We start from the raw sequence: 26212 nt of genomic DNA, 5'->3' as shown, positions 1-26212 counted from the left end.
TGTATTATAAAATGGGCAGTACTTTGCAACTTCAAAACACAGGATCTTGGTATGGAGCACTTTTAAGATACAGTATGAGAAGGTCCTTCATTACAAAACAGGTTACTTTGTCCTCCATGTGATCTATTGATTATAATATGTTATAACCCATACAGAAAAAAGTACACAAAAGTATGTTTTAATGTACACAATAAGGTGTACACAATAAGGTGTACACAATAAGGTGTACTTTAATGTACACAATAAGATGTACACAATAAGGTGTACTTTAATGTACACAATAAGGTGTACACAATAAGGTGTACTTTAATGTACACAATAAGGTGTACACAATAAGGTGTACTTTAATGTACACAATAAGGTGTACACAATAAGGTGTACTTTAATGTACACAATAAGGTGTACACAATAAGGTGTACTTTAATGTACACAATAAGGTGTACACAATAAGGTGTACTTTAATGTACACAATAAGGTGTACACAATAAGGTGTACTTTAATGTACACAATAAGGTGTACACAATAAGGTGTACACAACTTATTGTGTACACAATAAGGTGTACTTTAATGTACACAATAAGGTGTACACAATAAGGTGTACTTTAATGTACACAATAAGGTGTACACAATAAGGTGTACTTTAATGTACACAATAAGGTGTACACAACTTATTGTGTACACAATAAGGTGTACTTTAATGTACACAATAAGGTGTACTTTAGTGTACTTTAATGTACACGATAAGGCATACTTTATGTTGTAAGTTTCCCACTGATGCCTTCATCAAAATTGTTCTGATGACAACTCGCCCTTGAGTCAAAACATGTAAACAACACTGTCATTAAATTCAGATCAAAACAAGAAGCTTCTGTGTTGGGGAGGGGGTGGGGGGTGGGGGTTGTTGGTTGATGTTAGACTGAGGAAGTCAAAATAAAACCATTACTCAGCTATTTATAGGAAATCACCCACAGACTTGAGAGCTTGGTGTTCATTTTCTTTTTTAGGAATATTTTCTAGATAATGCAGTGTGTTCAATTTTGTTAGAGCAGTTGTTAAGAGTAAATGTTAAAACCATAGTAACGCTAAAAGATATTACTACAAAGCACTGTACATGGCAGATAGTAACTCCTCCAAATAACATGCTTTGCTTGGTTTCTCAGGAAAGAAGATAAATCGTGTGGCTTGTGGCTCTGCCCACAGTCTGGCTTGGTCTACTAATAAACCGGTGAGTGCAGGGAAGTTACCATCAGCAGTTCCGATGGAGCATAACCTTCTTCAAAGTGTGCCAATATCGGCCCTGAGGAACCGCCTTGTCCTACTTCACCACTTTTCTGATCTCTTCTGTCCATCCATTCCAATGTTTGACCTACAGGATAGGAATATGTCGGAGACATCAGATGATAGTGTTCGTGGGCTGGACAGTCTGAGAGGTGTTATTGTGTCATCAGCAAAGGTAGGGTGTCCTAATGATATGGGGATATTTTCCTTGTGTCAATAACTAAAGCTTGTGAAGTCAATAGGTCACAGACAAGTCATGGTGACTGTGCCATGTCTGTATATAGTGACAATCATCAGTAGGTCACAGACAAGTCATGGTGACTGTGACATGTCTGTATGTAGTGACAATCATCAGTAGGTCACAGACAAGTCATGGTGACTGTGCCATGTCTGTATATAGTGACAATCATCAGTAGGTCACAGACAAGTCATGGTGACTGTGACATGTCTGTATGTAGTGACAATCATCAGTAGGTCACAGACAAGTCATGGTGACTGTGCCATGTCTGTATATAGTGACAATCATCAGTAGGTCACAGACAAGTCATGGTGACTGTGCCATGTCTGCATGTAGTGACAGTCATCAGTAGGTCACAGACAAGTCATGGTGACTGTGACATGTCTGTATGTAGTGACAATCATCAGTAGGTCACAGACAAGTCATGGTGACTGTGCCATGTCTGTATATAGTGACAATCATTAGCAGGTCACAGACAGGTCATGGTGACTGTGCCATGTCTGTATATAGTGACAATCATAAGTAGGTCACAGACAAGTCATGGTGACTGTGACATGTCTGTATATAGTGACAATCATCATGTTTTTGTAAGCTGAATTTGACAAGGCTAAATAGTGATTTATAGAGCTAATGCTATTGAGAAAAGAAAACAAATGAAAAAAACATACACTCAAGTTAAAGTTCCTTCTTCAATGTAGTGACAGTATCGCAGGCTTTAAACGATTTGATGGAAGAAGTATTATAACTGTATGTTAATTCTTAAATATGCTTCACTTAGCATAACCTTCTTATTTTATACAAATATGCAGAATTTAATTTCAATTTCAGGACAATTTTGTCACTGTCACATCTACGTATTCAAAATGATACATCGTTTGCAATGCTTAATTCCTTAATACCTATGATGCTTGTGGTTATCAGGAAACAGCCTTCAGAAAGGTGGTACAGGCTACAATGGTACGGGACAAACAACATGGGCCTGTGGTAGAACTCAACAGGATACAGGTGAGGATCACACCCTACTACAGGGCACAATGTGGTTGTAGAAACCTCAGAATATCCAGCAGTCATTATCCCCAGCAAATTAAATTTTATCATGAAATATCATAATGACTGAAACAATTATTTATTGAAAAAAAATCAGTCCTTATTGCAATGACGGATGAAATAAAAAATATCACAGTGTCTGTCCATCGTTCGCCCATCCATCAATTTTTTCCACAAAAGGCTACTAGTCATGAAAGATCTAGCGGAATTTGACCAATTTTTGTCAGGAGCATTCTTGGGGAAAGGGGAACAAATTTCATGTAAACAGTGGGTGTCGGCTCCCTACGGCCTGAGGGACAAGGGCTCAAATGGGGAAATACAGCAAGTTGCTTAACATCCTACTCCTGCTATAGGAATGATTGCATTTTGACCAAATGTGATCTGAAGCATTGCTAGGGAAGGGAAATTAATTTTGCATAAACGGTGGGTTTCAGCCCCTTGGGGCGGGAGGCGTGAGGCCCTATAAGGAAATAGAGCATATTCTTTAAAATCCTACTCCTCCTGTAGGAACGTGTTTACATAGGCCTATATATCCAAATATTTGTGATACTAACATGGATTCTATTTTTGATGAACATTGAATACCATAGGGCCCTTGTCCTCTCTTGAAATACACTTTGAAGATTTTTTAATTTTACTTCATTACAAATATTGGTTTATCTTAGACAAAAATATCACCTCTTCACTTGTTACCATTCTTGTGTAGGTTCAACAGGATGAAATACATCACAGATGAAGGCAGATTTAACAGATATGATAAAAAGTGTGTAATTTCAGGATTTGTGAGTTGCTCTAAGTCTGTCCTCTATCCACATTGTTTAGGTGAAACGGTCACGGAGTAAAGGTGGTCTGGCAGGACAAGATGGCATGAAAGCAGTGTTTGGTCAGATGAGTTGTAAGCTTGATGTGTTTGGTCAAGACAGCCTGATGCTGCCTCATCGTGTTTGGAAGGTCAAGTTTGTAGGTAAGGTCATGAGCTTGGAAGGTCAACAGGTAAGGTCACATGTCTATAGATTAAGTTTATAGTTAAGGTCATATGTCTGAAAGATCAGATTTGCCGGTAAGGCCATATCTCTGAAAGGTCAAGTTTGTAGGTAAGTTCACAGATGGCCAATGATCAAGTTTGTATATAAGTATAATAACCTGTTTCTGAGACAAAATATGAACACTTATTTTTTGCAACCTAACATCAGACATAAAAGTATATTTTTTCTTATTATTGCGATGTTTTTAAGAGCTATTGATGTGACAAGAAAATAATTTTATGACTTTCAACCCCTACTACTCTAGGTCTGTGTAATGAACATAAATCTACATCTGATGTAGTACTTTGTACATCTTTTCTCCATTGTCACTACTGTGGAACTTTTGTTCTTATCATCTGTTTGATGTTCTTTTTTACCTGGTTGACCTTTGTGACACGTCCAATCACTGTACAACATTTTCATCTCCATCTATCTAACAGCAGTTAGACCTCTATATTGTCATTTGACTCTTGTAATCTATTACAGGAGAAAGTGTGGATGACTGTGGAGGTGGTTATAGTGAATCAATAGCCGAGATGTGTGACGAGCTTCAGAATGGTTCTCTCCCCTTACTCATCATGACTCCTAACGGCCGAGATGAATCTGGAGCCAACAGAGACTGTCACCTTTTGAACCCTATGCTAAACACTGTGCAACATATGTCCATGTTCAGGTTTCTTGGTAAGTTACACTCACATTTAAACTTCAATGTGAAAATCTGTTTCTGACAGTAACTTGTTGGTGATTGCTGATAGCTGTTTATCAACTGTTGTTTTCTACATTAAAGGTGTTCTGTTCGGGATTGCCATCAGGAGTGGAAGTCCCCTCAGTCTAAATATAGCTGAGCCTGTCTGGAAGCAGCTGGCAGGGATGACCCTTACAATAGCTGATCTGACTGAAGTGGACAAGGACTTTGTGCCAGGTACATGATTAACTGTAATCTAATATTGACTAACTGTTCTTAAGGTGGTAGAGGATAGATGTATCCGTTATTTGATTATATCATTGGAAATGTATATGATGTTAAAAGTTTTAAGATGATCCTGATCTTTTCTGGATCGGGGAATCTGGTGAGGTGCTCTTTTTATTATTATTATTATTATTTTTTTTTTTTTTTTCAATTCAAGATGACCTACTGCTATCGTTTATTTCTTGTATTAGCGCGCCATGTACTGTCCACTGTTGATAAACTGTTCCATTAAAACGCTACTCCTGCTGAGCGCCTGTGCAGATTTCTTCCAAATTTGGATTGAAACATGATTGGGTGTGAGGAACCATTTCTTGAATTCAGAAAGTTCATTTGACCCCTAGGGAACTGGGGATGGGGCCCTCACAAGGACAGTTAGGCAATACTTAGGTTCAAAACGCTTATCTTCCTTATTACTGGAATGGATTTTAACCAATTGTCTGAAACATCATTAAGAGTCAGAAATCATGTCTTAAATTCAATTCCTAGGGACTTGAGGGCAGGGCTCTAAAAGGATTTGTTAAGGAAAAGAAAGAGATGATATGTTTTTATTTTTCAGCTTGGTCAAAACTTCAACATGGTAACCACAGTAGCCATTTTGTAACATGATTGCACAATTGTTTTTCATGAACAGAACTTACCATTTATGAGCTTCTGATACTTTTAAGGAATGTTTATATTTAAATTCATCAGATTTGTCAGACCACCATCTGTAAATTCTGTGGTTTGTCCATGCGTTTATTGATTATCAGATGATTGTTAAGGGCCATAGTCATCTTGTTTCTTGTTACGGTATTAATTACAGGTCTGATGTGTATAAAAGAGATGGATGATACGTCCCTTACTGCTGCGGAGATGCCGTTTAGTGTGCCGAGCTCCTCAGGCCAGGAAATCAATCTTAGCTCAAAATATGCACGAATCACACCAGAGAACAAAGCAGAGTTCATACGACTAGCCATTACCTACAGGTAGATATCATTATATATAAATGTTTTGTCTGACTTAAATACATAAGCATACTTTGTAAATTCTGTTAAGATTGCTGGCTGATGTTCTCATAATTCAAAGTCTAATTAAACCTTGTAATGAAGCCACAATTTCTGATTAGCATCATAAATTTACATGTCAGCCTTCACTTTCCTTTATTTCTTTATTGACTAATCATGCTATTTTGAACAAACAAATTTATATAGGTAACAGTGCATTAAATGTAAGGTATTTTGTGCTTGAGTGGAATTTCACCTGCAAATAGAAATAAGAAAAATTGATGATGTTTATTGAGATTTATAAGAAATATAAATAGGGTTATTATATTTTCTGAGAAAAACTTGACCCATGTTTTCTTTCAGACTTCATGAATTTGATGAGCCAGTGAAGTGGATACGAGAAGGCATGACAAAGGTGATTCCAGCAGCCCTACTTTCTCTGTTTACTGGACTGGAGTTGGAGACCATGGTAGGTGTATAAACATAGAACCTTGCTAGGAGCCCACAGTTATACAGTCTCTTTGTTCCGAAATTAAATTTGAGACCATACATATGATATTTTACTTGTTTAACTTTTTAGTCAATTTTGATTTTTAGACTCACTGATACCAGAGTATTTATACATGTACGTGTTGTCTGGCTACGGACAGTTTTCTGTGTTTAGTCATTAACTGTGTCACTTCAATACAAGACAGAAAGAGATGTATAATCTGTTGTTTTGTGTGTGTTAGCCCTGATAAATTTAATCTGTTGTTTGGTGTATGTTAGCCCTGATATATTTAATCTGTTGTTTGGTGTATGTTAGCCCTGATATATTTAATCTGTTGTTTTGTGTGTGTTAGCCCTGATATATTTAATCTGTTGTTTTGTGTTGGTAGGTGTGCGGCAGCCCTGATATATTTAATCTGTTGTTTTGTGTTGGTAGGTGTGCGGCAGCCCTGATATATTTAATCTGTTGTTTTGTGTGTGTTAGCCCTGATATATTTAATCTGTTGTTTGGTGTATGTTAGCCCTGATATATTTAATCTGTTGTTTTGTGTGTGTTAGCCCTGATAAATTTAATCTGTTGTTTTGTGTTGGTAGGTGTGCGGCAGCCCTGATATATTTAATCTGTTGTTTTGTGTTGGTAGGTGTGCGGCAGCCCTGATATTCCTCTGAACCTACTTAAATCTGTAGCCACATACAAAGGTATAGATGCCACAGCACCACTTGTACTCTGGTTCTGGGAAGTCATGGAGGATTTTACTAACACAGAGCGTTCACTGTTCCTTCGTTTCGTCTGGGGACGTACTCGTCTTCCTCGCACCATTGCAGATTTCCGAGGACGTGACTTTGTATTACAAGTAAGTGCTTACACTTTCCATTTCTCAACTATTTCCTCAATCTTCATCACGGTTTCTTTGAATTTAATGGTGTATTTGTCAAACAGCTAATATTTATAAAGTGACTGGTATGAATGAGTTATCTCCATGTGGTGATTTGTTGTAGGTTCTGGATAAGTACAGCCCCCCTGATCACTTCCTTCCAGAGAGTTACACTTGCTTCTTCCTTCTCAAAATGCCACGCTACTCTTGTAAAATTGTGTTACGGGAAAAACTGAAGTATGCCATCCACTTCTGTAAGTCAATTGATACAGATGACTATGCTCGTGTGGCACTGACGGGAGAACTCTTAGACGAAGACACTCCAGATGTTAGCGAGGATATGGAAGACCTGGAAAGTATGGACTCTGAAGGCGAGATCGCTGATTCCGATTGCAGTCTGTGATAAAAATTATCATTAGTTTTACATAATCAACCCAGTGATTCAAGAAAGATAACTCCTCTGAAAAGATTCTTGCTTTCATGTTTGGATCAAGAATCAGTAGAATATTTCAAAAATCAGATCACCACTAAATATTTCCGAGGAATTATCAGTGACAGATGAAAAACTCAGAGCTTCATTTCCATCAAAACACCAACTCCACCATGAAGTAGGAGAGATCTGTCACCGAGTATTCTTTAAGTTGGGGGAAAACTTTCCTGAGTGAAAATAGAGGATTTCATATATCATTGTTTATACTAGTCCACTGTTGTATATGTATACCAGAACTGAAGTGCTCATTAAGCATTGATAACATGGTTTTTTTGTTTTGTTTTTTTGATGAGTCGTCGCTGTTGTAGTGCTAATCCATACAATATAATGTACAGGTATACACTTTAGAAAAGGTCCCCCAAGATTGCCTACAAATCTTCTGTACATTGTTTAAGAAGAAAACTTATATTACCATATAAGGTATTGTGTTGAAACAGTATTAGGCCAAGCAAACAATTGTTTTGTTTCTAAATTTTGGTTCTCAAGAAATAGGTTTCATTTGGTAGGTAAGCTTCCTATTGTGAATTATACTTCTGGAAAGTGAGATTTGTTACAGGTATGGAAAGGAAACAGTTTGTATACTCCAAATTAAATCAGAGTCTATAATTAAATGATCATTTGTTTGCTCACACTGGTCGAAGGGAGACAACTCGAGTCCCATTAACTGGTATCATTTAATGATAGAGAAATGTTGTGATAAGTGTTCATATAAATGAAAGTACAATGTAATTTTTTTTTTTAAGTTTTAGAAATGATGACCTCGGTATAGTTTGGTTTTTTATTTCATTCATATTCATTTTAATATTTTTGACATTGTGAATTTTTCACGCTTTTACATAGACGACATCTTAATAATTCAATGTTATTATTATGAGTCCTTGCATTAAGTGTAATGAAATATTTTCATATGGAAATCGTTTTCAGGAAATATGTGAGGTCAGGTCCTGAGAAATTAAAAGTTTTCCATTGAAAACGATTTTTAAAATTGATTAGTATAAAGCAATCTAACAAGAATGACTATAAGTTTTCCATCTGTATGTTTTGTTTATAACTTGTCGTCTATCAATGCTCATTAAGAAATACCTAGTCCTTGATTAAAAATTGGTGATCATTTATACGTGTACTTACATTCCCCTGATTAACCTACCCCACACAATGACATTTGTCTGTCGACATCAGTACGCACACATTCCCCTTATTAACCTACCCCACACAATGACATTTGTCTGTCAATATCAGTACCCACACATTCCCCTTATTAATCTACCCCACACAATGACATTTGTCTGTCAACATCGGTACCCACACATTCCCCTTATTAACCTACCCCACACAATGACATTTGTCTGTCAACATCGGTACCCACACATTCCCCTTATTAACCTACCCCACACAATGACATTTGTCTGTCAATATCGGTACCCACACATTCCCCTTATTAACCTACCCCACACAATGACATTTGTCTGTCAATATCGGTACCCACACATTCCCCTTATTAACCTACCCCACACAATGACATTTGTCTGTCAATATCGGTACCAACACATTCCCCTTATTAACTTACCCCACACAATGACATTTGTCTGTCAATATCGGTACCCAAACATTCCCCTTATTAACCTACCCCACACAATGACATTTGTCTGTCAATATCGGTACCAACACATTCCCCTTATTAACTTACCCCACACAATGACATTTGTCTGTCAATATCGGTACCCAAACATTCCCCTTATTAACCTACCCCACACAATGACATTTGTCAGGACCGTGAATACCAATGTTAAAATCAATAATCATGGTAATGTTGACAGTAAACTGTTGAAGAGTATGTACAGTGGAATGGCTTTTTTATGTACAGTATCACCTGCATCAGATCGAAGATCATTTTAGTTAAATAAATTTATCTCCACATGCAGGAAATGAAAATTCAATTACAGATAATTTGATAAGTTTAGATATGACATGTTTGATTTTATCAACAAATATATCATTATGAACTATCATACTACAAGATGTTTATTTACAAAGCTGGTTAATTCTTACAATTGTAAATAATAAATCTTTAAGTTCACTTAAGTATTGCACCTGTAATATACAAATAAGGTCTTAAATGGCCAATTATATGGGTCGCCATAACTAGACTGCCCAGTTTTTTATCAGCAAATTGAAATTGTCCTTGTGGATTACCTATTGAATCTAAGAGTGTTAAATTATATACCGGTCACTTGATGATATTTTTGATATTAGGTGTGTAGATATAGGTATCGGCTTTACGATTGGTTGAAAGGAAACAGGTCTACACAGATCCGTTTATAATTATCACCTTAAACATTTCTGCAGTCGTTGTTGTGTTGATGTCAGACATGCAGTAAAACAACACCATTGTGGATATATCAGTTGTAAACAATGTGTCACGTTATCGCCCAATTTATAATTTACCTGATGAGTGCCAGCCATTTTGAAGGGTTTCCTGTTGTTTTTCAGGACTATTTATCAATAACGTTATATATTTCATTGTCAATATAAAGTTACATTGAATGTCATTCATTTCATTGCTGTGTACAAAGCTATGTGATAACGTAGGGCCCCTGCATTCTCAGTATCATGTTTACAGTCATTACAAGTCAAGACACACATACAGAGAAAGTTTCCTAAGATCAATCTCAGTATCATGTTTACAGTCATTACAAATCAAGACACACATGCAGAGAAAGTTTCCTAAAATTATTCTCAGTTTAAATAATAGCCATATCAATGTCTGTTATTAGGATCAGTGTTTGGTCCAACAATATTTATACACTTTTACATTCACTTCAACTGTAAAACGCACATGCTCTACATGTCTTGCTTTTATTTTTGTAAAACTTGAGTTCCTGGAACTAGCAATCATAAAGGAGTTTTAAACTTCGAGTGAAAGCTGAAAATTACTGATATTATCATTATGAGACTAGAGTTTCACACTTGTTGAGACATCAAGAAAATTACCCATCTTTGATGATATCACAATTTAAGTTTTTATTTAAATTTAAAACTGTGAAATGTTCCTGGAATCAAGATGTGTAAGGGTCCTTGTGATTGTGATTCAAACTCTGTGTGACTTCAAATTATATCATGATAAATTCAAACTACCGTATGAAATTTGAAGATTGGTATAATACCCATATTTGGAGATACATAATCTTCAAAACTGGTTTTAATGTGTTTAAACTGAAGTTTGGGTGTATAGAGATTAATACTGCCCATATTTAATTGAGTGTATAGATACAATGTGGCATAATGGTATATAAAGTATGCTGGAAAAATTCTAACAGACCGGTAATATAATATTGTCAGTGAGTATAGGTGATCATTTCATAATGTTATAAGAGATATGTGTTTGTGATAATTGTTGCTAATGTTGTATTTGGTTTGATTGTTTATACGACATGTTGCTGACATGTCGGTATGTGTCGATCAGGTGATCACATGTGTCGGTATGTGTCGATCTGGTGATCACGTGTGTCAATCTGGTGATCACATGTTTCGGTATGTGTCGATCTGGTGATCACATGTTTCGGTATGTGTCGATCTGGTGATCACATGTGTCGGTATGTGTCGATCTGGTGATCACATGTGTCGGTATGTGTCGAACTGGTGATCACATGTGTTGGTATGTGTCGATCTGGTGATCACGTGTGACGGTATGTGTCGATCTGGTGATCACGTGTGTCGGTATGTGTCGATCTGGTGATCACGTGTGTCAATCTGGTGATCACATGTTTCGGTATGTGTCGATCTGGTGATCACATGTTTCGGCATGTATCGATCTGGTGATCACGTGTCGGTATGTGTCGATCTGGTGATCACGTGTGTCGGTATGTGTCGATCTGGTGATCACGTGTGTCGGTATGTGTCGATCTGGTGATCACGTGTGTCAATCTGGTGATCACATGTTTCGGTATGTGTCGATCTGGTGATCACATGTGTCGATGTGTCGATCTGGTGATCACGTGTGTCGGTATGTGTCGATCTGGTGATCACGTGTGTCAATGGTGATCACATGTTTCGGTATGTGTCGTCTGGTGATCACATGTTTCGGCATGTGTCGATCTGGTGATCACATGTGTCGGTATGTGTCGATCTGGTGATCACATGTGTCGGTATGTGTCGAACTGGTGATCACATGTGTCGGTATGTGTCGATATGGTGATCACATGTGTCAGTAAAATTTAAACTCTTTTATGTTTCGCGTCATGAAAATAAGATAATACCACGTATTGTGGAAGAGGTTGTGGTAGTGTTTCTATGAGAATCTGTTAGTCTCAATGTCCTTGCCAAGTAAGTAAGATATATACAACAAGGACAGTATGGTCAAGGAAAGGTGACCATGCCACACTTTTTGGAGAAGTTTCATTTTGATACACATACTTAGGAGAAATATGTAAAATGCTTTATTGCTGGTTTCATTAATTAAATTGCACTTTTGACATTTTCTCTCTTCATCTCCAGTTATAAAATCTAGCTGAGAATCCAGCATATCCAGTACCTGTCCAAGGTAATAGCTAAAGTGTTTCAATGTAAACTGAAGTGGCCAATGTATTGGACAGTATATGTGTGTGTGCTACCGTGTCAATATTGTCTTTTTAAAGGCTTCAATTAAAAATTGTACAACAAACCATTGAATTGTAGGTTTTATTTTAGTAGTGTTTGGATAGTGATGAAAGGGATTAAAATCCATATCCTGGTTTGAAGAAACATTGATGGTTTGTAAATATTCTTACTAGATATCCTGCAGAAAGGACCAGTATGCTTGTATAGTACTACTCTGTTAAATTCAGAAGTTGATTTGACCAATAGGGAGCAGAGCCCCAGATGGGGAAGTTAGTCAATATTTTGCTTCAAAACGCTGCTACTTCTTTATGCATGGATAGATTTCAACCAAACTTGGTCTGAAACAACACTACAGGTGCATAATCATTTCTTAAATTCAGAAAGATTTTACAGAATTTGATAAGATTTTCCCCATTGGGCCCCATCCTTTGGCCCGAGGGGGCAGAGACCTTAGTTTTACATAAAATTGATTCCACTTTCACCACAGATATTTCAGACCAAATTTGATTGAAATCTACAAAGAAGAAATTGACATATTTCACCTATTTCGTAACGCAAAAACCCAGACCCATCATTTGACTCCTGTCCTAGGGGGCCTAGAGATCCAACTTTTATACAAAATTAATTCTCCTTCACCCAAAAATACAATTATCCATACAGGAAGAGAAGGATTTTAAAGAGTTTGTTCTTTTTCACTCATTGGACCTGCCCCTCTCGCACAGGGGGCTGAGATCAAAGTTATACAAATTTGATTCCCCTTCACCCAACAAAGAAGCATTCAGACCAAATTTGGGCAAAATCCAATAAATTCCTACAGGAAGAGTTGGATTTTAAAGAACTTGCTCTATTTCCCCTATTTAGGGGGGTCAAGACCCAGTGTTTATACAAAATTGATTACCAATATTGGTAATCATTTCTACAGGAGGAGTAGGATTTTAAAAAAATGTACCATTTCACCCACTGGGCACCATCCCTCCTGCCAAGAGGGGGCTGAAACCAACTAATTGTATAAAAATTATTTTTCTTGACAAGAATGCTTTAGACCAAATTTGATCAAAATGCAATTATTCCTACAGAAGGAGTAGGACTTAAAAGACTTTTTTGTTTCCTGTATTACACCAAACCCTAGTTATTTGTTCTTTAAAAATTTCTCTTCTCTGTTTTCGGTCTTAAATTAACAATACAAAATTTGAATATACCTTTGTAGAAATAGCTGTAATAATCTTCAACTTTCAAACCTCTCAACCGTTATTTTTTAGTTACAGCAAGTGACTGTGGGGAACCTTCATGTGGAATTTGAGAGATCCATCGAGTACTTCTCATGAAATGATCATAGCAAACTTTCTTGGTCAAAGTCCAAGATAGCTGCTTGTCTGCTGTCTTTTTTTTCTGATAAGTCCCAGCATCAAATGGGCACAAGGGACCGAATAGGACCTACATATGAAATTTGAGAAAAAAAACAAATCAGTACTTCTCAAGAAATAGCGATAACAAACTTTACTGGGCCAAATCCAAAATGGCTGCTTGTCAGCCATTTTCATTTCAGATCAGTCCCAAAAACAAGGGACCTACACATAAAACTTGAGAAAGAACAAACCAGTACTTCTCAAGAAATAGCAATAACAAACTTCACTGTAAAAATCCAAAATGGCTGCCTGTCAGGATAGTTCATAAGGATTATAGAACTACATTTTTATGGATGAATTTGTATCTGGAAAAAAAATTGACTAAATAGCCCTTTTAATATCACAGATCGTTTGATTCACAAGAAATCTATACCAAAACCCACTGAACTAAACGATTAATATATGAAACAGAATATCACAGGTACACAAGAGATCTATATCAAAATCCCTTCTTCAATCATATAGGCATGCACCATGGCAGTAAAGATCATGTAACAATTATGATACACACACACACACACACCCTTACACACACACTCACACGCACACTCACAATCACAAACACATCCTCACCCACACACACACACACACACACACATACATACACACACATATATATATGTATGTATGTATGTATGTATGTATGTATGTATGTATGTATGTATGTATGTAAGGGCCAGTTGCAATTCAAATCCACAAAAAGTTATATTTATTTGTCAGGCTTATCTCCCTTGGGCTTTTGACCTCTACGTTTATGCTGTCTAATCTTCGGTGTGTCTATAGAGTTCTTCACAGGTGATTTATTATAAACGACTACATTCTTATTTACAACAACAGGTGTCTTTGGTTCAATTTTGAACAGAAAGGGTATGTGAAGTCTATAGCCTCCCAGTACTATTATAGTGACCATGAGCATGAGGACTACTGCGAGAAACATCAAAGGCTGCCAATGAAGAGGAATTTCGTTGAAGAAAAGTTTTAGACTTCGTCCAGCACCTTCCAAAACAATTTCCATCGGGTAGATAATACACCTTGTAACTGTGGATGATAATACCTGAAGAAAGGAAACCATCTTGTTAACATATAGATATTTAAAATAAGAATATGATTGAATTTGAACTCAATGCTTATACACATTTAAACTCAAAGAATAATTTCGAGAATTTGATCAGGTTCATTAACATCTATTTATATTTGTACAGACTGACCAAATGTTAAACGTAAATTCAAAATTTCAACAAGAGAATAAAACAAAATTTTATATAGACGTCTCATCTTAATTATACGAAAATTATACTATTTCGCTTAAAAAACGCCTAGCAAAATGAATTGCTGACGATGACACTTAATGTGAAATCATTAAAAGGTAATATAATCACAGACTTGTGAGTTATATGGCACCTGAAATAAGCAAATGAATCATCTGAATTGTAAATAAAGGTATTTCTGTAATTATCAGTTGTTATCAGGAGGGAATCGCCACTGAAGAGTTTGCCTATCATCAATCACTTATCGCAATGCTTATTTTCTACAACACTATGATGTCAGTCACAGTATGCGATACATGCATGCAAGTTTATTTTCAACCGAAACATCCATACTTCATTTTCTTGATTGAAAATTTCCAGAACAGGAGAAAGTAGTTTACATGAAAGAGCAATGAACTACATTGGGGGCACTCACTCTCATGTGTAACATAATCGTTCCTTATGGCTATTAAATTCTTGGGGAATTTTACCCCCAATCTCCTAATAATAAATAGTCTTGTACAGATATGACTCAGCTTCTCTCATATCACTAAGGGCCTAACGGGACATATTCAGCTTCTCTGAGATAACTGAAGGCTCAGCTAGTACCAGAGTATCGTCTATTCGTCAACAGGATATTCTCAAGTTCACAAGTATGTTACAAAGCTTTTCTCTAATCATTGAGTGCCTAGCCAGACATACTCAGCTTCTCTCGTGTCTTTGAGGGCCTAGCTTGTGCTTGAGTCTAACCTATATTCATTTATCCCGGCTTTCCTATTTTCATCGGGAAGCTTCTTCAGTTTTATTAAAATTTTTAATTTCTAAAGTAAGATTGTAGTGTAGAGTGAGTAGCCCCTAATATGCCAAAACTATGTGTGTATTCTTTACATTAGTGGTAAATAAACTATGTACTGTACTCTGTTCCGTGCGTTAGTTGCATATAAACTACACATATATGGTTTATCAGTGGAAATAGTAAACATTCTGTGACCAACAAAGGTGCATTATTCATACAGATACACACGTAAATAGTAACAACATTATATACTCATTCATACAGATACACACGTAAATAGTAACAACGTTATATACTAATTCATACATATACACATGTAAATAGTAACAACATTATAATGTACCAACTACAGACTATAAAACGTGGGTCTCTCTGCATGCATACTCATTTAAACTTGTAAGTCTTCCAGTGCGATCAAAGTTTTCATATGGTTGCCTTATGTAGAATATATCTATCACTTATCACACATCTGTTTACAAATTTAACAGATTGGCAGCAAGTATATATATGTTACACTACAATACATTAGGGGCCAGTACAGGTTGCCTTGACATGACCAACTGAAAAATTGATATGTTAAAATGTCAATCGCACATAAATTTCTTACGATAGAGGTCATCCATTGACAGTTCAAAAACAAATTTAAAGACTAAACCCCTATTTGAAGTGAAAATTCATTAAAAGAATTTATTTTGAAGTTTCATATTCTTCAAATCTTACCTGTAAACTCTACAAGAGAAAGACAATTACCTCAAGTTTGTTACAGAAGTTAACATATATATTACCATGATTGGAGACACCTCCCACAAAGGATCCACCATCAACATTTTGTAGTATCTCTCACATGGGTTGGGTTGCCATGACAAAATGCTATACACCCAATTACGAAAACTCTGTAGTATAGACACTTGCTTTGGTATACACTCGTCAGGAACACCCTGTCAATTAAGTAAAACTGTGTTGTATAGACACTTACTGTGACATATACTCGTCAGGAACACCCTGTCAATTAAGTAAAACTTTGTAGTATAGACACTTGCTGTGACATAAACTCGTCAGGAACACCCTGTCAATTAAGTAAAACTCTGTAGTATAGACACTTACTGTGACATATACTCGTCAGGAACACCCTGTCAATTAAGTAAAACTTTGTAGTATAGACACTTGTTGTGACATACACTCATCAGGAACACCCTGTCAATTAAGTAAAACTCTGTAGTATAGACACTTGCTGTGACATATACTCGTCAGGAACACCCTGTCAATTAAGTAAAACTTTGTAGTATAGACACTTGCTGTGACATACACTCATCAGGAACACCCTGTCAATTAAGTAAAACTCTGTAGTATAGACACTTACTGTGACATACACTCGTCAGGAACACCCTGTCAATTAAGTAAAACTCTGTAGTATAGACACATGCTTTGGTATACACTTGTCTAGAACACCCTGTCAATTAAGTAAAATTCTGTAGTATAGACACTTACTGTGACATATACTTGTCAGGAACACCCTGTCAATTAAGTAAAATTCTGTAGTATAGACACTTACTGTGACATACACTCATCAGGAACACCCTGTCAATTAAGTAAAACTCTGTAGTATAGACACTTACTGTGACATACACTCGTCAGGAACACCCTGTCAATTAAGTAAAACTCTGTAGTATAGACACATGCTTTGGTATACACTTGTCTAGAACACCCTGTCAATTAAGTAAAATTCTGTAGTATAGACACTTACTGTGACATATACTTGTCAGGAACACCCTGTCAATTAAGTAAAATTCTGTAGTATAGACACTTACTGTGACATACACTCATCAGGAACACCCTGTCAATTAAGTAAAACTCTGTAGTATAGACACTTACTGTGACATACACTCGTCAGGAACACCCTGTCAATTAAGTAAAACTCTGTAGTATAGACACATGCTTTGGTATACACTTGTCTAGAACACCCTGTCAATTAAGTAAAATTCTGTAGTATAGACACTTACTGTGACATATACTTGTCAGGAACACCCTGTCAATTAAGTAAAATTGTGTAGTATAGACACTTACTGTGACATATACTTGTCTAGAACACCCTGTTCATTACGTATAACATGATGAGTCAATACCATTAAAATATGTAAATATATATATATAGCTACTTCAGCCGTTAGAGCCAGCTACTGTATATGTATGATACACATGTATCACACTTACAATTGGAGTGATCTTCTAGTATGGTATGTGATCCTGATGAACGGATTCTATAAATTGATATCATTGGGATCATATGAAAGAAAACAATGGTGAACTTACCACTTGCAGATTTGCCATTTTCTTGGCAATTTCTGTCTGATATAGACGAATAAACTCCCATGGCAGACTCCCCAGGAAAGCCAAAACCACCAAAATCCAAAATATGTTTCTATATGTCAATTTACAGAGATACGTGTAAATCCTAGATCTCTGCTGATCTGACCCGGACAGAGATCTAGTCCTGATGTCGTCCCTCTGTAATGTTGTCCGATAGTGAATATTGTTACTGAGGGCTGTATCGCAGTTTCCATTATTACGATCTGATAACTTTCTAGACATTACATAAGAGAATAGCATAAAACCAAGCAAGATTATTCCAGCCAATCCAGAAGTTATCTCCCTTGGTATAAGAGGACACAGCCAAGTGACAAAGAATATGTAAATTTCTTGTAAGTCCTCCTTCAACACTTGAAGCAGGTGACTGGAAAATGATTGTGGAATTTGAGTTGATTCCTCATTTTGTCCTGACAGTAACCAGCCAAAGGTGTTTGCAATTTTGGATGAATAGGTTGATGTGTGTTGCTCTCTGCTACTGCTGCTTCGCTCCAAAGCTGTAACTAAAAAGAAATTTGATATTAAAATATCTTGAGCCGATACAAACTACATGTATGTAAATACAGCTAAGAACAAAATTACAGATTTAGTATGTTGTATTAGAACAATTTAATAAGGTATACAAACACAGTGCATAGTCTTATCATATCTATCCTGCCATCAGCCCAGAATGGACCATCCATATGTGTTGCCATTCACTTTGTTGTAATAAGCCCATCCTTTAAATTTGAGTCAGATGCCTTGTGTTGAAAACGAGCCCATCCCCTGAGTGTGAGTCAGATGCTTTGTGTTGGTAGCAAACCTATCGTTGGAGTTTGAGTAAGAAGCATTGTGTTGGTAACAAGCTTATCACCTGAGTTTGAGTAAGAAGCATTGTGTTGGTTGGAAGCCCATCACCTGAGTTTGAGTCAGAAGCATTGTGTTGGTAACAAACCCATCACCTGAGTTTGAGTCAGAAGCATTGTGTTGGTAACAAGCTTATCACAGGAGTTTGAGTCAGAAGCATTGTGTTGGTTGGAAGCCCATCACCTGAGTTTGAGTCAGAAGCATTGTGTTGGTAACAAACCCATCACCTGAGTTTGAGTCAGAAGCATTGTGTTGGTAACAAGCTTATCACAGGAGTTTGAGTCAGAAGCATTGTGTTGGTTGGAAGCCCATCACCTGAGTTTGAGTCAGAAGCATTGTGTTGGTAACAAACCCATCACCTGAGTTTGAGTCAGAAGCATTGTGTTGGTTGGAAGCCCATCACCTGAGTTTGAGTCAGAAGCATTGTGTTGGTTGGAAGCCCATCACCTGAGTTTGAGTCAGAAGCATTGTGTTGGTAACAAACCCATCACCTGAGTTTGAGTCAGAAGCATTGTTTTGTTGATAAGCCCATCACCTGAGTTTGAGTCAGAAGCATTGTGTTGGTAACAAACCCATCACCTGAGTTTGAGTCAGAAGCATTGTGTTGGTAACAAGCTTATCACAGGAGTTTGAGTCAGAAGCATTGTGTTGGTTGGAAGCCCATCACCTGAGTTTGAGTCAGAAGCATTGTGTTGGTAACAAACCCATCACCTGAGTTTGAGTCAGAAGCATTGTGTTGGTAACAAACCCATCATCTGAGTTTGAGTCAGAAGCATTGTTTTGTTAATAAGCCCATCACCTGAGTTTGAGTCAGAAGCATTGTGTTGGTTGGAAGCCCATCACCTGAGTTTGAGTCAGAAGCATTGTGTTGGTTGGAAGCCCATCACCTGAGTTTGAGTCAGAAGCATTGTTTTGTTAATAAGCCCATCACCTGAGTTTGAGTCAGAAGCATTGTGTTGGTAACCTGAGCTTAAATTTTATAATAATTTATGTGGTAAAAACAATATATGCTAAGTCTATAGACACTGAAATAGTTCAGGAAGAAAGTATGGCCTTGAGGCCACATTAAATTAATTCAACAAGTAGGTATGGGCTTGAGGTTATAAACAATGAATTGATTGTTCGAGGAGGTATGGCCTTGAGTTGATAGACAATGAATTAATTCCGCAAGAAAATATGAGCTTGAGTCCACAATGAATTAGTACTGCAAGAAGATATGGGCTTGAGTTTATAAACAATGAATTAAATGTTCAAGATGGTAATGCCTTGAGTTGAGAGACATGAATTAATTCCGCAAGAACGAATGAGCGCGGGTCCACACTGGATTAATTCAGGTGTAGCAGATGATAAGATTATCAAAGATAGATTGAAGTTTTAAAAAGATTGAGAATTACTACATGGGTAGGATGGATTATGTTATATGCTATGTGTTTAGAAGGAGTATTGTGTTGATTCTATATATATATATAACTGGTTTATTTCAAATTGTCTAATCTACCCTATTTACTAGTACATACAATCTATCATATCCCGAAGTTTGAGCAAAAATAAGATCTTTATATGATGCCAGATGGGGTTTGGTCTTGTATTGCGTATAGTGGATCTAAATCAGTAGCTGGTGCAAGTATTTTTGTTTATTGTACATATTTAGGATTTCAAATTTATTTCTCAAATCAATATCTAATGTGTGTTTGGTTGTTTGCTGTGAACGGGTGAATTTTGATTTGTGTCTTTTTGTATATCCTTATGTTCTGTATGAGATAAACAGACGTGCTTTATCATCAAGGTTTATGTGTTATATACGTTTCTGGTTTGTCCCATCTACAGTTTGTGAGTCCATTTGCCACTGGCTAAGATCTCAAACTCGAATTAGATTGTGTATGCCACTATATGATAAGAAATTTGTAAGTTTAGATTTACCTGTTCTCGCTAAGAAATACAAAATAGTAGCGATCAAGATGATCAACACAAACACGCACGTATTTAGGTTCCATCGTTTTCTATTTTTGTCCGTGTTTCTAATTGCCGCCATTTTGTTTAAGTGATAAGCCCGAAACAGCTTTTGGTTTTATCGACATTTTGTAATAAAATTTAATTTTCTTTTATTACCAAGTACTATAACACAATTTTCTTCTATAATATATCTTTATTTGCGTATGTTATATAATTTAATTATATTGCTTTAAAAATATATAAAAAAATATTGATACCGGGAATATCAATTGTGAGGTCAAAGTGCAAAATCAAAAGCGAAAGTTGATCGTTACACACGATCATATGAAAGGTGAATACAAAAGTAAAGGTAAGTACACTAAGTTTCTTTTAAAGTTTATAAGTATTCATCAAGTCGATAACCTTGTCTTCATGTACACAAACAACAACGAATGTCATCGGAGACATGGCAGAGAATTTTAAGTCTAGAAACGCAAATATTGACCAGTTAGTATGACAGCGGTACATTATATTTCAGTAAACAGGTAACCTGCCATTGGGTCTGCTATTTACCTTGTATATCCGCTCACGTGGTCCAAGATGTGAGTCAATCACGTTATCACCACTGTCACTTGACGGGTCAGGAATAGGGCAGTTATATAGTGACAGTCTTGATTAAATAGGGATCAAATAGATATCTGGCACATAAACCTTCCAAAATGTCATGTACTTTGAAAACTGTCGCTGCTTAAAAAGTAGAGAAATATGATAAAACCAGGAAGTATCTTCGCACACGTTGTGCCTATCTGCTATCCCATGGGAAGAGAGAGTTTCCATGAGTCACACGGTTGACCTCTAACTGACAATGGTCCCTTCACAGGTGACAAGCTTCCAGTATAAACACCCAGTTAAACTCAGCCTGAGACACAATATTCCTCCCAACCTTAGGATGAAAGTCTTTATTCATAGGGAATGCAATACTATATAGAGATCTCCCGTATCTAGATCATGTTTCAAGTTCCAAATATGGCTCGCTAGACTACTGGTACACTGTATTAACTCTTCCAAAATGGGTGTATATTTCACATCAAATCTCCTGTCATTCAACTCCGTTGAAACAGATATGGGCAGGTCAAAGTGGACACACAACCTGGTAAAACACTCAGATGAAATCCCGTCCATGAATGGTTTTTCTGGGAGGATCTTACCAACAAAACAGCCAGTGGGCGTTGGTCACTGTTGCGTTGAGCAGTGAATCTGCGAACTTGAGGAGCTGTGCTACAACCTCTGTCATCCAGTACACCTGTTTTGGCATAGACCATCTAGCACCTTTCACCTTTCCTTGTAAAGTATGGAGCATCTGACTCAAACAGCCCCTCGAACAGCTTCCTTTCAGGGCTCAAATCCTGCTAATAATTCAGAAATACAGATTGTCAAAAGCATCCTACGCTGTTCACCGACATAGAAATCTTTATTAAAAAAATGAAGATAAATCTACAAGTCTCTGGACACAGCTTTCTTCACAACATGTAAAAGAAGCAGGTATGCTTCTGCTCCAGTGTCTCCAGACATCCTTATGCATTGGAGGACCAACACATGTCGGGGTCCCACCAGGGGCAAGATCTTCTCTAAAGTAACTAGTTGCTTGTGCCACTGACTCATCGGCACAGATTGATCAGGGCCAATCTCACCTGTCTGCTGGTAGGGTCACAAGTCTATCCATGGTCAGATAGGTCTCAAGGTCACAGAAAGACACACATGTTTCAGCAACAATGGCCTCCAACCCTCCACCCTCGTACCATCCAACACGGACCGGAATGCAGAATCCAGTCATAATTCCATGGCCTTCAGGGTCAAGTCTAAATGAAACTGGTCATCCAATGCTTAGGGTAGTGTCATCCAATACTCACGCTCAGTGGTAGGGATCCTGGCAACAATCGACAAGAGAGCCTTCCAGTAGAGGATAGCAGCTACCAAGTTCACTGGTTTCATTGAGTCCATTGATAACAGGATCAAGGAATAGAAATTTCTTCACCCTCTTGTCAACAGCAGCCATGTAAAACCCTCTTACACTATCACTGTGGGTGATTTAACATCATCCTCGTGTTGACTAAGATATGCCTGCATGGAAAGACCGATGGCCAAGAAGGAATCCTCTAAGTGAAGAGCAGGGTCCTTGAAAGGAATCTATGTAATGTCTTTGGTCTCTTGAATGATCTTGAATATGATGAACTTTCCCAGAAATTTTCTTAACAGCTGTCTGATTTCCTGTCCAAGGTATGGTAAACGGGTCTCGTCTGCTTGGAACATTGTGTTGAATTCTCTCAGGAATGACAGGATGAAACAAAGAGAAAGAAGACACATCAGTATTTCAGGGTTAGTGAGGAGGTCAGCACATCTCTTCACAGGTCCTGGTTTTTCCACATCTTCATGGGAGAGAAAGCAAGAATTTATAGCTGGCCAGTGAGGAAGGAGGTGATTCACAGTTCTATGAAACTAAGCCATCTGGTTACACAGTGTTTCAGGATCTTGGATGGTTCAATGTCAAGGAAGTCCACAAATTCTTCATTCTGCTTGGCAGTGTGATGAAAGTGGCAGAACACATCACTGAGTAAATCCTCCATTGGCACACAGCAGCCACAGTACACAGGTTGGCAAGATGTTAGACACATCCCAAGTCAAAAATACCAGGCTGGTGTTCACAGAGTTGTTGCAGCCAGTCATTGCGCTACAGTTATCAGACATGAAACTTGTGCAGTTTTTTCATGGTATGTTGTTTTCAACGACAACCTGGTTCAAGTGGTTAAAATGTTCTGTCCTGTTCCAATGTTGCAGACAGGCTTAGAATCTAGTGCTTGCTTTTGTCGTGAAATAGCACATGACCACAGCGAGACTCTTTTCTCCGTTGGTGTCATTGCTTTTGTTGCAACTTGGAGAAAATGGCTTCGCCTAATAGTTTTTAACAACATCCTCCTTCAAGGCAGATGCCAGTGACTTCTTCACAATATATGATCTTAGTCCATGACATCTACAATGGAATTTCTGAGCAATCTGGCTGTCAGGAAACACTGTACACTTAGCTACCTGTACTGAGGTTGCGTGGATGGACTTTGGAATTAGCTCTTTCCTCATGTGATGATTTGGTCAGATCAGCACATGCAGTAACCTCCTCACTGCTAAATGTTTTGTCAATGATAAAACAAAGTCATGGTAGTCATTTGGAAGAGTGCAAGTTAGCTACTGGTAAGGTGTTCGTAGACAATGGGAAGTGTGAACGAAACCCAAATATAATCTCATAATCTCAATCACTGAATGGATCATACACAGTCCCATCACTGTCCTCTATAGACAGGTTGTACTGTTATAGTTACCCATCACTGTCCTCTATAGACAGGTTGTACTGTTATAGTTATCACAGGATGGATCATACACAGTCCCATCACTGTCCTCTATAGACAGGTTGTACTGTTATAGTTATCACAGGATGGATCATACACAGTCCCATCACTGTCCTCTATAGACAGGTTGTACTGTTATAGTTATCACAGGATGGATCATACACAGTCCCATCACTGTCCTCTATAGACAGGTTGTACTGTTATAGTTATCACAGGATGGATCATACACAGTCCCATCACTGTCCTCTATAGACAGGTTGTACTGTTATAGTTATCACAGGATGGATCATACACAGTCCCATCACTGTCCTCTATAGACAGGTTGTACTGTTATAGTTATCACAGGATGGATCATACACAGTCCCATCACTGTCCTCTATAGACAGGTTGTACTGTTATAGTTATCAATGGATGGATCATACACAGTCCCATCACTGTCCTCAATAGACAGGTTGTACTGTTATAGTTATCACAGGATGGATCATACACAGTCCCATCACTGTCCTCTATAGACAGGTTGTACTGTTATAGTTATAACAGGATGGATCATACACAGTCCCATCACTGTCCTCTATAGACAGGTTGTATTGTTTAATAGTTATCACTGGATGGATCATACTCAGTCCCATCACTGTCCTCTATAGACAGGTTGTACTGTTATAGTTATCACAGGATGGATCATACACAGTCCCATCACTGTCCTCTATAGACAGGTTGTACTGTTATAGTTATAACAGGATTGATCATACACAGTCCCATCACTGTCCTCTATAGACAGGTTTGACTGTTATAGTTATCACAGGATGGATCATACACAGTCCCATCACTGTCCTCTATAGACAGGTTGTACTGTTATAGTTATCCATCACTGTCCTCTATAGACAGGTTGTACTGTTATAGATAACAAAAGATGAATCATACTCGGTCCCATCACTGTCCTCTATAGACAGGTTGTACTGTTATAGTTATAACAGGATGGATCATACACAGTCCTATCACTGTCCTCTATAGACAGGTTGTACTGTTATAGTTATAACAGGATGGATCATACACAGTCCCATCACTGTCCTCTATAGACAGGTTGTACTGTTATAGTTATCCATCACTGTCCTCTATAGACAGGTTTGACTGTTATAGTTATCACAGGATTGATCATACACAGTCCCATCACTGTCCTCTATAGACAGGTTGTACTGTTATAGTTATCACAGGATGGATCATACACAGTCCCATCACTGTCCTCTATAGACAGGTTGTTCTGTTATAGTTTTAACAGGATGGATCATACTCAGTCCCATCACTGTCCTCTATAGACAGGTTGTACTGTTATAGTTATCACAGGATTGATCATACACAGTCCCATCACTGTCCTCAATAGACAGGTTGTACTGTTATAGTTATCACAGGATGGATCATACTCAGTCCCATCACTGTCCTCAATAGACAGGTTGTACTGTTATAGTTATCACAGGATGGATCATACACAGTCCCATCACTGTCCTCTATAGACAGGTTGTACTGTTATAGTTATCACAGGATGGATCATACACAGTCCCATCACTGTCCTCTATAGACAGGTTGTACTGTTATAGTTATCACAGGATGGATCATACACAGTCCCATCACTGTCCTCTATAGACAGGTTGTACTGTTATTGTTATCACAGGATGGATCATACACAGTCCCATCACTGTCCTCTATAGACAGGTTGTACTGTTATAGTTATCACAGGATGGATCATACACAGTCCCATCACTGTCCTCTATAGACAGGTTGTACTGTTATAGTTATCACAGGATGGATCATACACAGTCCCATCACTGTCCTCTATAGACAGGTTGTACTGTTATAGTTATCACAGGATGGATCATACACAGTCCCATCACTGTCCTCTATAGACAGGTTGTACTGTTATAGTTATCACAGGATGGATCATACACAGTCCCATCACTGTCCTCTATAGACAGGTTGTACTGTTATAGTTATCACAGGATGGATCATACACAGTCCCATCACTGTCCTCTATAGACAGGTTGTACTGTTATAGTTATCACAGGATGGATCATACACAGTCCCATCACTGTCCTCTATAGACAGGTTGTACTGTTATAGTTATCACAGGATGGATCATACTCAGTCCCATCACTGTCCTCTATAGACAGGTTGTACTGTTATAGTTATCACAGGATGGATCATACTCAGTCCCATCACTGTCCTCTATAGACAGGTTGT

General features: G+C 37.6%; 2 protein-coding genes and 1 pseudogene across 2 annotated transcripts in view; 1 reads left to right on the top strand and 2 right to left on the bottom strand.

Annotated features, from left to right (window-relative positions):
• Positions 1 to 11388, top strand: part of LOC132543199 (E3 ubiquitin-protein ligase HERC2-like) — a 100368-nt gene extending 88980 nt beyond the window's left edge. The window contains exons 73-81 of the mRNA XM_060206675.1: positions 1161 to 1453; positions 2438 to 2521; positions 3386 to 3527; positions 4075 to 4269; positions 4376 to 4510; positions 5361 to 5523; positions 5905 to 6010; positions 6672 to 6884; positions 7030 to 11388. Coding sequence (XP_060062658.1) covers positions 1161 to 1453; positions 2438 to 2521; positions 3386 to 3527; positions 4075 to 4269; positions 4376 to 4510; positions 5361 to 5523; positions 5905 to 6010; positions 6672 to 6884; positions 7030 to 7308 — 1610 coding nt within the window. The 3' untranslated portion in view covers positions 7309 to 11388. The remainder of the gene's footprint in view (positions 1 to 1160; positions 1454 to 2437; positions 2522 to 3385; positions 3528 to 4074; positions 4270 to 4375; positions 4511 to 5360; positions 5524 to 5904; positions 6011 to 6671; positions 6885 to 7029) is intronic.
• A 2690-nt stretch (positions 11389 to 14078) lies between these two features.
• On the bottom strand, positions 14079 to 20682 carry LOC132543198 (uncharacterized). The gene is made up of 4 exons (XM_060206674.1): positions 20571 to 20682; positions 17751 to 18307; positions 16226 to 16378; positions 14079 to 14451 (listed from the first exon to the last, which is right to left on the bottom strand). The coding sequence occupies exons 1-4, from the start codon at positions 20680 to 20682 to the stop codon at positions 14107 to 14109; spliced, it is 1167 nt and encodes a 388-aa protein (XP_060062657.1). The 3' UTR covers positions 14079 to 14106.
• Positions 20683 to 21786: 1104 nt separating this feature from the next.
• LOC132543179 (uncharacterized) lies at positions 21787 to 22574 on the bottom strand (annotated as a pseudogene).
• Positions 22575 to 26212: the final 3638 nt, after the last annotated feature.

Source organism: Ylistrum balloti, unplaced genomic scaffold (assembly GCF_031769215.1).
Source record: "Ylistrum balloti isolate Yb309-2 unplaced genomic scaffold, AGI_CSIRO_Ybal_v1 Utg369742, whole genome shotgun sequence".
Lineage (NCBI taxonomy): Eukaryota > Metazoa > Mollusca > Bivalvia > Pectinida > Pectinidae > Ylistrum > Ylistrum balloti.
Note: the sequence above shows the minus strand (reverse complement) of the source record. Positions and strands in the feature narration are given on the sequence as shown.

Bases quoted from the DNA above. Each gene is read 5' to 3' on its own strand.
- LOC132543198 (XM_060206674.1), bottom strand. From the start codon at position 20,682: ATGGCGGCAATTAGAAACACGGACAAAAATAGAAAACGATGGAACCTA. The intron at 18,308-20,570 runs GTAAATCTAAAC...ATTTCTTTTTAG, and splicing joins GTATTTCTTAGCGAGAACAG to TTACAGCTTTGGAGCGAAGC. The intron at 16,379-17,750 runs GTAAGTTCACCA...CTTAATTGACAG, and splicing joins AAATGGCAAATCTGCAAGTG to GGTGTTCCTGACGAGTGTAT.